Source organism: Nomascus leucogenys, chromosome 14, assembly GCF_006542625.1.
Source record: "Nomascus leucogenys isolate Asia chromosome 14, Asia_NLE_v1, whole genome shotgun sequence".
NCBI classification, from domain to species: domain Eukaryota; kingdom Metazoa; phylum Chordata; class Mammalia; order Primates; family Hylobatidae; genus Nomascus; species Nomascus leucogenys.
Genome location: NC_044394.1, coordinates 27,544,894 through 27,562,017, shown reverse-complemented (window position 1 = coordinate 27,562,017; position 17,124 = coordinate 27,544,894). Strand labels below are relative to the sequence as shown.

At 34.6% G+C, this 17,124-nt stretch overlaps 1 protein-coding gene across 7 annotated transcripts in view; it reads right to left on the bottom strand.

Moving 5' to 3' along the window:
* Positions 1-17,124, bottom strand: part of EHBP1 (EH domain binding protein 1) — a 354,447-nt gene that overhangs the window by 43,782 nt on the left and 293,541 nt on the right. For 4 of the 7 annotated variants that reach the window (XM_003262440.4, XM_030828368.1, XM_030828366.1 and 1 more), the window contains 4 exons: positions 11,072-11,196; positions 8,245-8,383; positions 7,945-8,051; positions 5,172-5,295 (listed from right to left, as the gene is read on the bottom strand). In XM_003262440.4, coding sequence (XP_003262488.2) covers positions 5,172-5,295; positions 7,945-8,051; positions 8,245-8,383; positions 11,072-11,196 — 495 coding nt within the window. Of the gene's footprint in view, positions 1-5,171; positions 5,296-7,944; positions 8,052-8,244; positions 8,384-11,071; positions 11,197-13,877; positions 13,986-17,124 lie in introns of all 7 variants that reach the window. The other 3 variants (XM_003262441.3, XM_030828363.1, XM_030828364.1) reach the window with 1 other exon arrangement.

Here is a 17,124-nt window from a genome sequence, read left to right as displayed (position 1 = left end):
CTTTTTTGCATAAGTGAATATTGATCTGTTTCTTCTGACTTACTACTTATAAATCATAAAATGGTAATGACAGTGTCCAGATAATTACTAGTAGAACCCCAGGAAAATCAGAAGTTCACCTCTAAGATGATGAGAGATGAAGCAGGGATCATGTCAGGTGGTATCTGGGAGTCAGGCTCCAGAGCCATCAGACTGGGTTTAACTCCTGCTCTCCCACTTGTAAACTGTATGAATTGGGCAACCAAGTTACTTATGTCTCTAGGCCTCAGTTTCCTCATCTGAAAAAGACGTTTATTAATAGTCCCAATTATTACTAGACCCTATCTCATAGGGCCTTTGTTAGAAACAACAAAATATGTGTAAAGCACTTTCCACAGAGCCAAATATCTAATAAGCATGCAAAAAATATTGGCCATTACTGTCATCTTGATTTTTATTTTTTTGTGGGCCCTATTCCCTGCTTTAAAGCAGCTTTAATACTACATTTGATTCCTCAAAGGATGAGGTAAAGAAACATTCTGAAGAATGTATAGAAAAAAGTTCTTTTAATTCATTTTCTTCTCTAAGTATATTTCAGATTTTTAAATGGCCAGTTAGGTTTTTGGAATGGATACTCTACACAAAGCTACAGTATCGGTATTTTTGAGAAGGCTCATGATCCTTTTACTCAGTGCTTAAAGGTTATAAACTTGCAAGATGTAATTGTGTTGTAATTCTCCGCTCAGGAATGTTTTAACTTTTACTCTCAAAATGTAAATAAAACACTGTAACTTTTAAAAAACTCAAATCATTAGATTAAATTAAAACACTGCAATTAAAAAGTTTGATAACCATTAAAAGAAAACAGATTGGGAATGGAAAAGAAACACCATTCATTATAGCAACACTATTTGTAGCACTATAGTAAAAGGGCCCATCAGCATTTCCATTATAAACTCCATTTTTCATGGGTTACAACGTTGCTGGCACAGATCCATTAGCACTACACTTACATAAGAAGTGTCAGCTTGGAATACAGAGATACTTCTAACTAATAAGTTTTGCTCTTCCCAAATAAGAAATCATTACAAAGTTAAAGTACTAGAAACTAAAATATTCCTCCTCAAAAACAGTTATACACAGACAGACAGACACACACACACCATTAAGAGCTAAGGAGAAAAAAATTCGCTTGTATTTGCATAGGGATTTTATAGACCCCAAGATAAAATGGCAGAAAATAATATGCCTTGAAATATAGTTTTTGTTGTTGTTGTTTTGAGACAGTTTTGCTCTTGTTGCCCAGGCTGGAGCGCAATGGTGAGATCTTGGCTCACTGCAACCTCCGCTACCCAGGTTCAAGAGATTCTCCTGCCTCAGCTTCCCGAGTAGCTGGGATTACAGGCATCCACCACCACACCCGGCTAACTTTTTGTATTTTTAGTAGAGATGGGGTTTCACCATGTTAGCCAGGCTGGTCTCGAACTCCAGACCTCAGGTGATCCACCTGTCTCAGCCTCCCAAAGTGCTGGGATTACAGGTGTGACCCACTATGCCCGGCCTGAAATACAGTTTAAAAGAAAAAAAAAACACACACTCACATACACAGCATGGCTGCTCTGTACTCAAACTATCACTGATTTAGGATTACTGAACAATTTCAGAAGGAACCAGACATATAAATCCCATAGTTGTTCTATCTGTGTCGTTGGTGCCCTTTCCCAGCTCCTGCCATTCTTATCCCTGGCACCTCCCCATCTTGTTGTATGAGCCTTTTACATTCCTTTCCTACTTTCTTGCTAAGGCCTTCTGCCAACATGCCAGGAGAAATGCCCAGCAATCTGGGCCACCATCCAGGCCCCACCCATCCTGCCTCCCCCCAGGATGTAAGTAGCTTCAGCGTCACAGGGGTGGTGCTTAAAATCCAATGTTGCTCAAGCTCTGGGAGCCTAGGACTCAGGTCTAAAATAACTATTAGTATTATTTAGTTATATTTGGAATTAACAGGTTTTTGTGGGTTTGTCTGGCTTGCAGACACTTACAACAGTGTTTCTTTTGGAAAATGTATTCTGAATTCTACCTTAACCTCACAACTCATTTAAAATTGAGTACAATATTACCATATGATTCAGAAATTCCAATCCTCGGTATATACCCAAAAGAAATGAAAACAGAGATTCAGATAGATACTTGTACATAAATGTTTATAGTAGCTAAAAGTGGAAACAACCCAAATATCCATCAACAGATGAATGAATAAACAAATGTGGTATAAACATACAATAGAATATTATTCAACCATAAAAAAGAATGAAGTACTGGTACATGCTACAACATGGATGAACCTTGAAGATATGTTAAGTGAAAGAAGCCAAAAACAAAAGGACAAATATCGTTCGATTCCACTTATAGGAAATAACTACAATAAAGCAAATTCATAGAAAAAGTAGATTAAAGATTCCCAGGGGATTGGGGGAGAAGGAAATAGAAAGTTATTGCTTAGTAAGTACAGAATTCATGTTTAGGGTGATGAAAAACTTCTGAAAATACACAATGGTGATGACTATACAACACTGTGAATGTACCAAATGCTACAGAATTGTGCATTTTCAAATGGTTAATTTTATATTACGTGAGTTTCAAATCAGCAAAAAAACCTGAATATAGTCAGTATCTACAAGTATATAAAAACTGAAATAGCAGATAAAGTATATTTGTTCTGTAAAGAAGATGTAGTGCAGAAAGAGGACTGAGTCAAGAGCTAGAAAACCTGAAAACCTGGGTTCAAGCCCTAACTCCACCATTCCTAATGAGATCATCTTAAGTGAGTCATTTCCCCTGTCTGAGCCTCAGTCTCATCATATAAAAAACCTGGGTACTATCTGCTCTGCTTAATTCTATCTAGGCTGAGAATCAGAAAGTACACTGAAATGTCTAACATACCAAAAAAAGGTATTATAATAAATAAAAAATTGGAATAAACTGGAACCCAAAAGGGAAAAGGATGAATGTATGCTTTCACTTTCTAACATCTTCTCTCTTCAGATGCTAGGTTTTAGGCAAATCTTAAAACACTATTTGTGTTGGAGGAGGTTTAAAACTGTCTAGGATGATTCTTGGAGCTTATGAAGTTGGGAGACCAACTCAGTTTTGGTCTAAATCTGCAGTAGCAGATCCAGTTAGGATCAGATTCTGTCCTGTGAAGTAAGAAATATAATAAGCTCAAAAGGATTCTAGATTCGACCTGTATTCTATTACTGTCTTTCAGATTATAAAGCATCTATGGTTCGAATGGGGCCATTTCAAAGCTTGACTAGTGATATGTTGGGTAAGAAGGAGAAATTGAGTCTATTTCAGTTAGAACCCTCAACAAATCAGGCTCCAAGTGCTAAAGAGGGAGAGGAAACAGGATTTATAGGTTTTTCACTAGTGGCACAAGTCTTCTTGTATAGTAACATCGAATTTATCCAACACAATCAGGGAAAGTGGTTAAGTTCCATTTGTTTGGAAAAAAAGGAAATCTGTCTCCTTAGAATATTTACAGGAAATAGTTAAAAATATATTACAAATATTATTCAGTCTAGTAATTATATGTTTAATATAGCTAACATAGCTAATATTTTCAAAATCCCTAAGAAACCCAAGAAAAAATGCAAATATAAAACAATACATTGGTTTATGGATCCATGCTGAATCCATACAAGTATATAGGTATAAGACTGAGCATGCATGCAACTTATTAGGGGAATGGTATACACGGTCTACATATTCTGGTGTAGCAAGAAGGGTCCCGTATGATAGGGCTCTGGTAGCCTGAATTCTGATCTAAGGTCTACCATGTGGTGATCTGTTTGACCTTGAACAATTCCTATGCCTCTGTCTCCTCACCTGTATAATGAGAAGATTAAGTAATAGTTTTTTTAAAAAAGTATTTTTAGTTTTAAATTTTAAGCAGTAGAACCTTTTTTTCAAATAAACTGTCCCCAAAAGCCCACTATTTCAGATAAATAAACTCAGAGCCACTCTATTTGAAGTAAGGTAAGGAATCCAGATGCCTGTCTACTTTCTGCTCCCTTATTGTCCTGGCAAGCCCCTGAGGTGCCTCTGAAGAAGATTTAGGACTCCAGAGAACACAGTATGAAATCCACTGTCCCAGAGAAAGCCTAAGGTTCCTTCCTGTTCTAATATGCTCTGATTTCACTCATCTATGCATTTTCAAATGTCCCATACAAATGCTTATTTTTGGAGAAGTTCTTTTATTTTAAATATATTTTTGGAAAATAGAGAAGAAAAAGTTCAGGAAAGCTTTCCAATCCTAAATCATGCTAATCTACTTTATTTTAATACTGCCATAAAATTAAAGCAATTAATTAGCTTACAGGAATAAATTTTCCACTTGTATTTTTTGACTTTTTTTCTTAATATAACTTATAATTTGGTATGAATGATTTAATTTATTTCACATTTTAATCTCTTTGTAGGGGCAGCATTTTACACACACACACACACACACACACACACACACACACAGAGTTCCTTTCCAATTGCTTATTGTGCTCTTAGATCTATTCAATCACCATTGGCAATCAGCATTAAAAGCCAATCTGCCCTCTGGTTAGGAGCTAACTTGGTGCTCTAACCTATCTTTACAAACCTTGCTATATACTGTAATCCTTTCAAATGCAACCGTGACACAAAGTATTACAGACTTTTAAAAACCTGTTCTCTTGAAAAAAAAAATTGTGGAGCATCAGTAACCAGATAGTATTCTCAAATTTCAGTGATCTAGTCCATGGAGCCGTCCCCTATGCACAGTGCTCTGTTTCATGCAGTACATGGCTTTAGCTGGCCAAATCTTTTTTTTCCCCAATGAATCAGTAGAACAGTAAAGATCTTACTTTTTTTTTAAGCAGTGGCATATCAATGAGGCACAGATGTGTATTCCAACTCTGCATGGATGAGCACACTGTTCAATAGTGCTGGCTCACACGGTATCAGGGCGAGTTATCACTTCCCATGAAGGCACTCTTATCACCAGGGCCCAGAGAGGTGGCTGCAAATCGCAGCCTTTTTATTTTCAAGGCAGTTTTGCTGAACATTCAGGCTTCAAAGATTCACACTTCCAAAACTCTATAAGAGTTTGTGAACGCTCAATTTGCCAAAACTGTTTACAGTGTAATTGGGCACCGTACCTGTGTCCATGAGATAGCGAAGGCGCTTCTCCACCAGCGCGGCACGGGTGTCAATTTGCTTTTGCTCATTCTCTAGTGCTGCCAATTCTCCTACAACATACTGACTGGTGTCTTTGAACCCTTTCTGTTAACAAGAACAAACAGGAAGGAAAAAAAAATCACTTGTAAGTTGCATTTTTCCTTTCTACAAACACTTAGTAAAGCACTTACCTAGAGAACCAAATACACCCTTAGTATCACCCTTAGTACCAAAAAGCAACTCCCTGTGATTCAAAAAATTTTCATATATATTACATATACCAAACTTTTATAAATAGAGTTCTTCAGCTGTTTACTATTATGTTTATAATTTTCATAGGCAGATTTGCCAGATTTTAAAAGTTAATGCTAAGTTAAAAAAAAATTCTCCTTAGAGTTAAGTTAAGAGTTATTTAAGCATGGACAAAGACGATAATTTTCCCCTTTGTGATTACCAAAACAAACACCAATGGCACTTTTAACTCAAAAGTGTAATACACAAAAATGGAGTTTTACTAAGGAATTGACCTTGAAAGTATCCAACCTGAGAGAGTCAGATAAATTTGTTCTATGGAAATACAAAATTAAAGAGATACATTTTTTTCCAAATGATTACATTATTTAAAATACTTTAAAAATGATAAAAAGGGAAGTTCACAATATCTCCAATTTTCCCTCCAGCTGGCTCCTGTACTTTAATATGCCATTCTGTTGATGTATTACTAATTATTACAGTTGTAAATACTAACCTGACAGGTGGTTTCAAACCTTGCTACATAGGATCTAAGAAAACTCATATATTGATTTGGTTAATCTTCCATTTAGCCAAGTTTGGATTTTAATTTGAAAATTTACTTTTTGAACCATCCATGTTTAAAAAAATATATTTTTTATATATGTGTGGCAGTTTACCTTTAATTTTTACAATCATATTACAAATTTAAATCATCAAAGTCAGGGTTATTTATGGTATAGTCATAAAAACTGATTAATTATAGCTCCCTTTGGATTACCTGTTTACCTTTTGACATTTTTGGGGCTAAGAGATCTAATTAGCTAAGAAATATTGAAGAACTGATTAAGTGATTATTCTTACCACCACCACTCCTATCATAAGCACTTATAACATTATTTATTCAGATAAATAAATGTGAACAAACTTCTTCTGTAAAATCCCTTCCCTTCCTAGCATATGAATCTCTTAGAAGCTATAAGGAATTATATTTCACTACTCCTTAAACAGGAAATAAAATAAAGAATTATGTTAATTATGAGCATATTTTAGAATTCTCATGATTAATAAATATGTCTAACTATATGTATAACTTACATACCTTTCGAACTGGTAAGTAATTTGTACTCATATGTGACCTGAATTTATACCAACTTATTATTAAATTGATTACGGCAGTTGACAAATTTAAAGTTAAAATATTTTAAGAAATCATAAAACTAAATTTCTCAGGATAGTTTGATTTTAAAAGTCACCATATTTTTAAAAAATGTATACCAAATGGATATTCTTCCATCTCAATACAAAATATAACAGAAAAAAATAAAATAATAGAATAAATGCTAATTTAAAATCTGGGATAATCTGGTGAATGCTTCTTGAACCTATCTGCCAGATAGCAGAGCATTTTCAAAAGAGACATTTTCTTTTCTCATCCCCATACAGACAGACAAAACAAATATAGTAGTTTGCAAAGATAATACAAAAAACAAATATATAAGGAAGCAGAAGCGATAAGCAACACACAAACTTCATTGCTCTTACTGATTGGTTCAGTTAAAAATAGAAATTTCATAATCAGGTTTCTTTAGTGCGAGTACATAGTATAGTTAAGTATTCTGTAACTTAAAAGTTATACCAAATACTTCATCAGGATTATCAGTGAGCCGTTCTTTTCTAGCTCATCCCTTTCCAGGTCTTCTAAAGTAAACAACTTAAAATGAGAAGATTTTAGAGTCCTAAAATGTAGTTGGTGACTCTGAGTGTACTTCTAAGGATTTTAAAATCCAACTATTTTAACACTGAAAACAATGAAAATACCTAGAAGAACTGTAGATAATTTAAAAAGTAGTACTATTAAAGAGAGCGATGCTTCCGGACAAAAATTCAAGTTAAAACTTGTTCTTCCTGCTTCTGTCCCGCAGCTGTCCATCAAAAGCAGCTTTCTCCCTGCGGTCTATCAAATATTTCCCTCACAAATCAATTTTACACATGATCAGCCCATACCCCTACTGAGCTGAACCTCCCCGTTAATTAAGTGAAGAAATTACCATATATATTATATTAATGCAAACATCATTCAGCTAGTAATTCACGGCTGATCTGGATAATGGAAAGGTTGAACACCCATTAACCCAAGCCAACAAAATGGGTTGGCTGAGAAATTCTAGCAGGTCTCATGTGACTTTTCCCTCTAACTGCAGCTCTGCGGTATCTGCTATTGTAATAATTAAAATCCTCCCGGTAGATCAATACTGGAATCTCTTTATGGGAAGTGCCCTGATGGAAATGTCTCAAGGAAACTGGGGCTGTGGAACTCTGAAAAATTCATTTTTTTTTATCTGACAATTATCACCACACTGCAGACTAATTCAACAGTGCACCCCTCTCACTCTGCTTTGAATGCACTGGAGATTGACATCTTAAAAAACCTAACATCTCATTTTAACAAATAAAGGCACTATTTCCACATACAGTTTGGAATTATCAGCAATCATGAAACCACACAAAAAATTAATATACATTAAGCACTTCATCTTCTGATGGCTTCCTCTGAGTTTCAGTTATCGCTGCCTTCTCCTCATTTCCTTTCTTTGTATCTTCCTGTATTGATCTCTGCCTTTTCATCTCTTAAAAAAAAAAGAGGAAAGACATGTAAAATTATTATAAAGCTTGATATTTGTGTATTGAAATGTGAATTTACATTACCAGATTTTATACACACACACACACACACACACACACACACACACACACTATATATATAGATATCTATGTATAGTTAAACCATAACACGGAAAAACATTTTAAAAAGTGTTCTACCTGGTCTATTCTCAATATATTGGCTGAAAGACTGAAGTTGAGTTTTTCTGACTGTAGAATCTTTGCTGAACACAACAGGATTTCTAAAACGTTCTGTTGTTTTTTGTAATCGTTCAGTCCGGAGATCTTCTGTGCCATTCTAAATGTAAAACAACACATGGTAAGAGAGTCCTGATCTCATAAACATAAAATTACACATTAGTAAGGCAACTTTTACTGATTTAAGATAACACTAATTTAGAAACTTTTTGCAAGAAAAGGATTTTAAAGCACTTTAAACAGCTCAACTGCAAGTTCTGTTGCCTGTAATCACAAACTTTGGGACACATGGTTTAACTCTTGATAACTGATATGAACGTGTCTTCCACCAGTGATACATATCATTTAAAAGCCATGTTGCCTCCTATTTCCCCCACTATTCTATGTCATCAGTTTGTACAGCCCCACAGACTTGTATGACAACAAGAACTAGTTTCTAATTTTATGCCCATTGAGATAAACCACTAATGCTGGATGAAGGCTAAAAGGTAGGATTATAATACTACCCTACTGAACTGCATTTCATCAGCTATAACTTTCCAAAGCCAGATTTGTAAGTAAGCCCTTTACAGCTAAGGAAACTACAATTATCTTTTCCGGGGCTTCCTATGTTAATACTGGTAACAAATTCAAATGGTTCTATCAACAAGAAATATCCCAGAAGACTGAACCACTGCAGTGTGTGGAAGCTGCAGATACCGAGGTGCTGTGTACCAAACAAATATTTCATTTTATACCTAATCTTTTATTATTTTTATTAAGTGTTTTGAAAGTAAATAGGGAAAGGCTAAGATGCATGACTAATAGCTAAGCCTGCTGAATGCTGAAACTGGTTATCAAAAGCTACCAAGACTTTGCCCTTCCTCTGCATTGAGACAATCGGTAATGAGGGAGCCCTCCAATGGCCTATTCTCTAGCCTCAAGGAGGCCTGGGATACAGAATCCTCAGGGGAAGGTAACAGTTTATCCTTTTCCACAAACACAGAATGCCTCATTTATAAATGTGTAAACTGCATTTTATTAAAAAAAATTAAAACCCAAATCAACACTGAAAGCTTCAAGAGAACAGATGGACTCTATATGTTCTTTATAAACACCATTTTCAAAATCTTAACTAAAAGGAATCATACAAAGGCAAGCTGTTTAAAGCACACCTTTTGTTGGAATAACTTTAAAGACTACTATATAAGAGTGTTTTGGAAAGCAAAACCAATTTTATCTATACAGATAAACCATAATAATGAAAATAACACTATTTTATTTTTTTAAAGTTATCTAATGAATTTATCATTAATATCATGCTTATAATATCCTAGGCATATACTTTTGATAGAAACAGTTTTGGCTTTTATTCTATGTTTTTAAAGAAAAATAGAGTTCTACTGTTATAATAACTATCCAATAGTCTAATACTCAAGTCTTTACCAAAATAAACAAACACAGCTAAATTTTTTTAGGCCTGGCAACATGCTAAAATATCAGTGCGATTAGCCAGCAAATCCCATCTTAAGAAACCTTTTTATGACTAGGGACTTCTGCCACTTTACAAATGTATTCCTCTAAACCCACTAATTCAGTTAGCCTTTTCAATCTATTGTATTATTCTTAGGCCAGCTTCATTCTGCATTAAATCCACTGCAGAAAGCTAAATTGAACACAAAAAATCAGACCCGATCCAGGCTTCCTTTTGTTCAAAGATAGAGACCAAAAGTCCTCTGGTGCTGCCACACACTTTCATCACCAGTTTATAGAAACTGACAATATAGGGGAAAAGCAATGAAAGTCATTGTTTTGGGACTTCAAAGCATCTCTGTGTCAGGGGAAGGAAATCCTTTCAGTCAGCGGGGCAGTCCCCATAGTCCGCAGGTGGGTGAAAAGTTATACAGGACTGGAAGTGCCCTAAAGCTACAGAAATACTAATCACTGTGAGGAAAGCAGGGAAACATGTGGATGGGAATAATATAAACAGTCTAATAATATTCTTATAATGTGGCATTTTTGACTAAAATGTTACACAAGGTAAGATGCATAATGGCACAAAACACATGCAAGTTATCTTAAACATTTATATTCAATCATATTACCATTTTCAGGTGTGATGATTCTTACAAATAACATACATTTAGTTCATCTATATAGGCAGAAGGTTGAGGATTATTGAAAAATGCACTAGAATTCTCTTAACAGTATTCGTCTTAGCAAAATATATATACATATAGAACTCAAGAATAGTTTCCATATTGCCTCTATTTTTACTTGAAATAGCAATTTAAAGTAGTAGTTTCCCTGAAAAATAGTACATGAATATTGATTACCATATTGATATTTACTTATTGGCTATTTAATAAAAATTTTTTTAATTAATTTTTTTTTTTTTTTTTTTTTAGACAAGGTTTCACCCTGTCTCCGCTGCTGGAGTGCAGTGACATGATCACCACTCACTGCAGCCTTGAACTCCTGGGCTCAGGCAATCCTCCTGCCTCAGCCTCCTGAGTAGCTGGGACTACAGTCATGCACCACTATGCCTGGCTAATTGTTCTACTTTTAGTAGCGAGGTCTCAATATGTTGCCCAGGCTGGTCTAGAACTCCTGATTCTCCTGCCTTGGCCTCCCAAAGTGCTGGAATTGCAGGCATGAGCCACCACACCTTACCAGTAAAAATTTCTCACACCCTAATCTTAATATTGGTGAAGAATTTGGTAAAAAATTGTTTTTAGAATTACAAACTCCTGGCAGAAACCAGAAGACACAGATACTAAGCCAAATGTTTTAAACAAGTAAGACTTACTTTCATGTCCTGCTCTGAGCTCTCAGTTACAGCTTTCTGGGCAGCACTAGAGGGTGAATTTGCCACCTGTGGCTGAACTTCTAGGAGCTTCTTCAGCTTCAAGTCCACCAACTTACTGTTTTGTTCTGTTAAATATGCAAATACCATGAATAACTGAGAGAGATGCATTTAGATATGTAGGCTGTCAATTTTACGTGAGCTCACAAAAGTACTACTATATTTTAAAAGAAAGAAGAAAAGGATATTAGTAGGTTAAACACATGAAAAATCCTTTACATATGTATATTCCCCCACCAAAATCATTCCCCTTAAAGAATACAGTCAACATATCTAAAGAGAACTTAGTTATACTATAGTTAAATAGTAGCTAATGCTTACCTAAAAACCTATGCCTGTATGTGATGTATACATTTATATAAGCACTGTATGTTATACACAATAAAACAAGCTATTATAACAAACTAGATACTTAAAAGAAGAGATACATTTCATTTTGAATATTATTTTATAGTTTTAATTCTTTTAGTATATTAGATTTATAAATATAATGCCATATTAAAACAAATTCTTAACATTATCTCAGATCATCATCATGTACATACTATTAGAATCCAGTGTTTATATATGTACCTATATAACCAGCATTGAAACAGGGTATATGTTTACAAATACCCTCTACTTAGATAGCAGAAATACAATACAGATTATTACATTTTTGGAATGTATTAATGTACGTTAATCTTTCATAATACAATAGTTCAAAATGAGTAGAAACACAACTAATTCTTAAATTAATAAAAGGCAACTCCTTAATAAAATGGTTGCAATAGATATGTCCACCATTTGCTGGATGATATTTTTCACAAAGATTAATAACTTTTCTAATTATAAGACTCTTAATAAATGCTATTGTCATTACTTTCATGCAAATTGGTCAGTTTATATTGCAAGGCTTCTCTTTTAAACAATATCTGATGAACTATGGTCAAATCAAGATAAAGATTAAACAATTTATTATTAAAACCTTATGACATACATATGAAAAAAATTTTGGGGGAAAATAAAGCAAGGATAAAAATCATAATATATTCTAAGGGCTTCCAGATTCTAGTTTGCATTCCTATTTCTTATTGCCACAAAATAAACCATAAATCTGAATTGGGAGGCATGTTTACTTACATACCAACACTTAATGGGCATGCTTGAGAGCCGTACACAATTTATTAGTTAACTCCAAACAGGAAGGCTGAGATGTGTGTTCTTTTTGGAAAACATTAAGTAGGAGGAGAGTTTTTAAAAAGGACAAGAGTCAAGCCTGTTAGGATTAAAATTAACCAATATTTAAAGTATCCCCCAAAGTTGCTACAGCTGAAACTAGAAAATTCTCCCCTTATTTTACCTAAGAAATGGCTATTTTTTCCTGTGTTACTAACCTACTGTAGAATCAGGACATATGCATCACATATTGTCACTGATTTTATACTTCCATAAATTGAGTATTAAAAAATTCAATCCAGTACTTATGGATGTCCTCCTCAGCATTAAAAAGATGTGATTGGTTTCCAATAAAGCCTTTGGTGGTGGTTATGGTGGGAAAGTGAGTAAGCAACAACAAAAATGTTAAAAAAAAAAAAAAAAAATCAAACCTAACCAAGTTCTGTAGTATTTTAAACAGAAAGAAGTAAAATGTAGTTCTAATTTTGGGTTAAACATTTAAAAGTTTTCCTTAAATATCAGCATTCTTTTGGACTTGCACAATTATAAGTAATACTGACTTCCATTTAGCAATAGTATAATTTAACACCAGGCCATGAAGGAGCTACTGACAAAAGGGCATGAGTTTTCTTGAGTCTTCGTTATAGTCAGGAAAACCCTGGCCACCTGTTAATTGGAATAATAGTAGTATTTCCAACAGGGAAAGAAATGGAGCAGCTTAGCATTGCAGGGGCATGCCAGGGATAGGAAAAAGTATGCTTGCTCTCACTCCCTTTAGCTTTTCACAGGAAAAGATAAATGTTAGAGACTTTGCCTCCTTCCTTTAAGTCTAAAGAAATCACCAAAGACTTTTTATTGTTGTAAGAATTCAGTTCAACAAGCATTTATGGAACCCCTCGGGTATACAAAACTTTGGATTGCTACTTGCTGCTGGCTTATAAAGGCAATGCATTTGGAACACTCACCTATTAAAAACCACCAGCAAGTATCTTTATATTTTAAATAAGAACTTACAAAGGTCCATTGCCAAAGTGATTTACTGATATAGGACATGAGATTAATTTAACAGCAGTCTATATAGTTTTCAAAGTGTCTTATTGTAATCAGTTAAGTATATGTAAAATCATTTACTAGAGTAATATTTAAGTATTTAACGTAAGCAGAAAATCTGCAAAATAATATTAATACTAAGACTATAATTCTAAACTAAATCAGAAAATCTGATCCCATGGTTTAGATTTATATGTGGAATATATACCTTATGACATCACACCAAAATATTTAAGCTGAGGAGGGAACCAACTATTGAAAGGCTACAGATTATCTCACATAACATAAAATACAATAGTGAACCTTAGTAATAAGAGAACACAGAATACAATTTGCTATTCCAATGTTATTGCTAATTTTAACATCCAACCTAAAACAAAATAACATAAAATTGATGGAAGGTGGACTAAGCTAAATGGTTTATGAGGCCATAAGATGTAATACAACTACAAAATTATTATTATTATTGATGAGATAATAAAAATATGACCATAAAGTTTGCCATGCAGCAGGACACAAAACATTTATAATTTGAAATTACCGGGAGTATCAAGGTCATTTTCTAAGTTAGTAAGTTCATCTCCACCTCCTACAACAAAGCCTTCAGGGATCTCCTCGTTAGTATCTATCTCAATATTATCATTTTCATCTGTAGGAACATGTAGCAATAATGTTAGTATATTATTTATATTTTATATCATTCATCCAAAACACTAAAGAAGAAAAACCAGTATTTTAGTATAGTTATTCAAATTCAGGTCTGATACAGATAAGCAAGTTAAGAAATCAGTTTTAAGTCACTCTTTCACTATTGGATTAACATTTATATTTTACATTCATATGTCAAACATGAATTATCACATCAAAGCAGATGCAAAGGTTTTGACAATTTGCCACACACTGTCTCTGAATCACTGAGCTCATTGAGTCCCTGTATTTTAAAGTGTAATCTATAAGTAACTCTAACAATGGCACACAAAAATAAAGTTAGTTTGGTGACAAAGTCATCAAATATTTCTAAATTTTACACTTTTATCAGATTGTTCGATTTAAATGCATAAATAAGCACACATTCCTTATATATATATTTGTCATTTTTATGAAGGCTTAAATACTTCTATGCTATTAATGAAATATTATCATAAAAACATTATGGATAGATTAAGAGTGAGACTAGCATATGCAATGCCTTTATACAATGGAAAGTTCAAAAACAACTAAGACAATAAATCTTGGTAGAGCAAAAGCTGGGAAAAATTATCAACCAAAATTAAATATACGGGAATGAGAAAGTCTTACATAATTTTTTATATCCCTAGTAAAATGTTTTGGGTCACAATTAATTAATGGAGTCAATTTTTGACATTAAGGATTTTTAGTAGATATTTTTTCCTTTCCAAATCCTAGTGATAAAATTGTTTCAGTAATTTTGAATTCTATACATTTGAAAAGGCACAGCAGCAATTTTAGTTGCATATTAGAGGTTTAACTTTAATTTCTATCCAACAGACAGGCAATGTACCTTTTGGAGACATGCTGTGTAGCCTTGGGATTTGAAGAATACCCCTACTACCCTGCAAGTCATTTTTTTTTTTAATTGGGCAACTTTTATTAGTAGTGAGGTATTCTGAAGATTTTTTTCCAATTGATAATTCTACAGTTTGGCTTAATCCCTCAACATTTGTCCCTCTCTGAAACCGTACATCTTTAGGCTTGATTTTTGGCTTCCTAAGTAAATGCTTACTATGAGCATTAATATTAATAACAACAGTTTACATTTATTGAAGGCTTCCCATCTACTATGTAAACCATTTGGAAGAAGAAAACAATAAAGAAAAAAGACTGGCTGGGGGCGGTGGCTCATGCCTGTAATACCAGCACTTTGGGAGGCTGAGGCAGGTGGATCACAAGGTCAGGAGTTCAAGACCAGCCTGGCCAACATGGTGAAACCCCATCACCACTAAAAATGCAAAAATTAGCCAGGTGTGGTGGTGTGCGCCTGTAGTTCCAGCTACGAGGCTGAGGCAGGAGAATGGCTTAAAACCAGAAGGTGGAGATTGCAGTGAGCCGAGATCGCGCCACTGCACTCCAGCCTGGGCAAAAGAGCAAAACTCTGTCTCAAAAAAAAAAAAAAAAAAAAAAAGAAAAAAGATTGAGAAATGCACCCCCCACACCAAGGGGGGCAAAAAAGCATAGAGATAAAAACATTGTTAAATGCTTTCAGAGAAATAGCTAAGGTATTATACATGGCTTCATTATTTAAGCACAATCACTTGTGAGATCTTTTCTAATCAACTGTGCTCAGCTTATCAACTATTTGACTCATTTCATAGAAGTGGGCATCTTCAATTTCACTATCCTCAAAATTTGTAGTTTAGCAAATATGCTAACAAATATTTCTTGTGTGTCAAAAAGGTGTTCAGAATACTTCCTCAGCATTATTCTGTGTCAGAGACAGCTTCTATTAATAGTTTTTAGGGATCTAATGCAGTACTTTTTTGCTGCCAATAAGCCTCCACTGATGATTACTGAATATAATTAATCCGGGGGGAGAGTATAGAATGCAATATTCATTCATTTATTCAAGAAACTTCTACTGTGTACTGTATACACAATATGAAAAACACTGTGCTAGATGTTGAGGAGATACCAAGTTGTATGAGACATTTATTCTGCCTTAAAGGCATATTCAAGGGACTATAATACCATGTATGGTAGGGGTTACTGGATAAAAATAAGGTACAGAGCAAATTCAAAAGATAAAGAGGTTATTCTTTGCCAATGACACCAGGAATTCTTTCTTGGAAATGCTCACCTTTAAATTAGGTCTTGAGAAATGTACGAGGTACAATTGAGGGAAGGGCTTTACAGGCATGAAAGGAGGAACGGGTAGGTTATGTTCAGAGAATGGTGTAAAGTCCTATTTGGCTCAAGCATACTTAAAGAGAAATAATAGAAGGTAAGACTTGAAAGGCAAAACTATAGAGAGCCTACAGAGAGTCTTGAAGGACAGAATGGGAAGTTTAACTTTTACTTGGTAGGAATGTAGAGATACTGGTGGTCAACATGATCAGTACTGTGCTTTAGAAGATTAATTTAACAGCAATCTCCATAAGCAGTTTTCAACCGAAGTGCCTTATTGTCATCAGTTGTGAAGTAGGTATAACTTATTAGTAGTAATATAAGTACTGAAGCTTATGTCTTTTATAAGTTAGAGCAGCTTCAATTATTATTTCTATAATATCACTCTTGCTCACATTCTCATATGCCTTCTTATGTGAAAGCAGAAGTGGTCTAGGGACTGTGCCTAAGACAGCCCTATGCACGTGACACCATCTGTCATGCAAAATTGCTGACCTAAATGTTGGACTGGAGAACAGAAAGGCTGGAGTCAAGAAATGCAGGTTGGAGACTGTTATAACCCCCAGGCAAGCACTATGGAGAGCCTAACCTAGGATGAAAGAATTGGGAGTAGGTATGATGTAACTTGGAAATCAATTGGATGTTGGGCTGTGGGAGAAGGGATACTGAGGAGAGTAAGGGATACTGAGGAGAGTAAGGGATACTGAGGAGAGTAAGGGTGAGGCCACCATCACAATCAACTCTCCAGCCTGAGTGAACAGAATGACGGCATTGCCATGAAAAAAAATAGGTAAGTCTGGAAATGTGGTTGTATATGGGTTCTTTCAGATTCCAGGGATACCCAGGAAATGGCACCTACTTTCTTTACCCACTTATACAGTGCTAGGTTCCTATATGATGTTAAACAGGTGCCATTTACACTACCA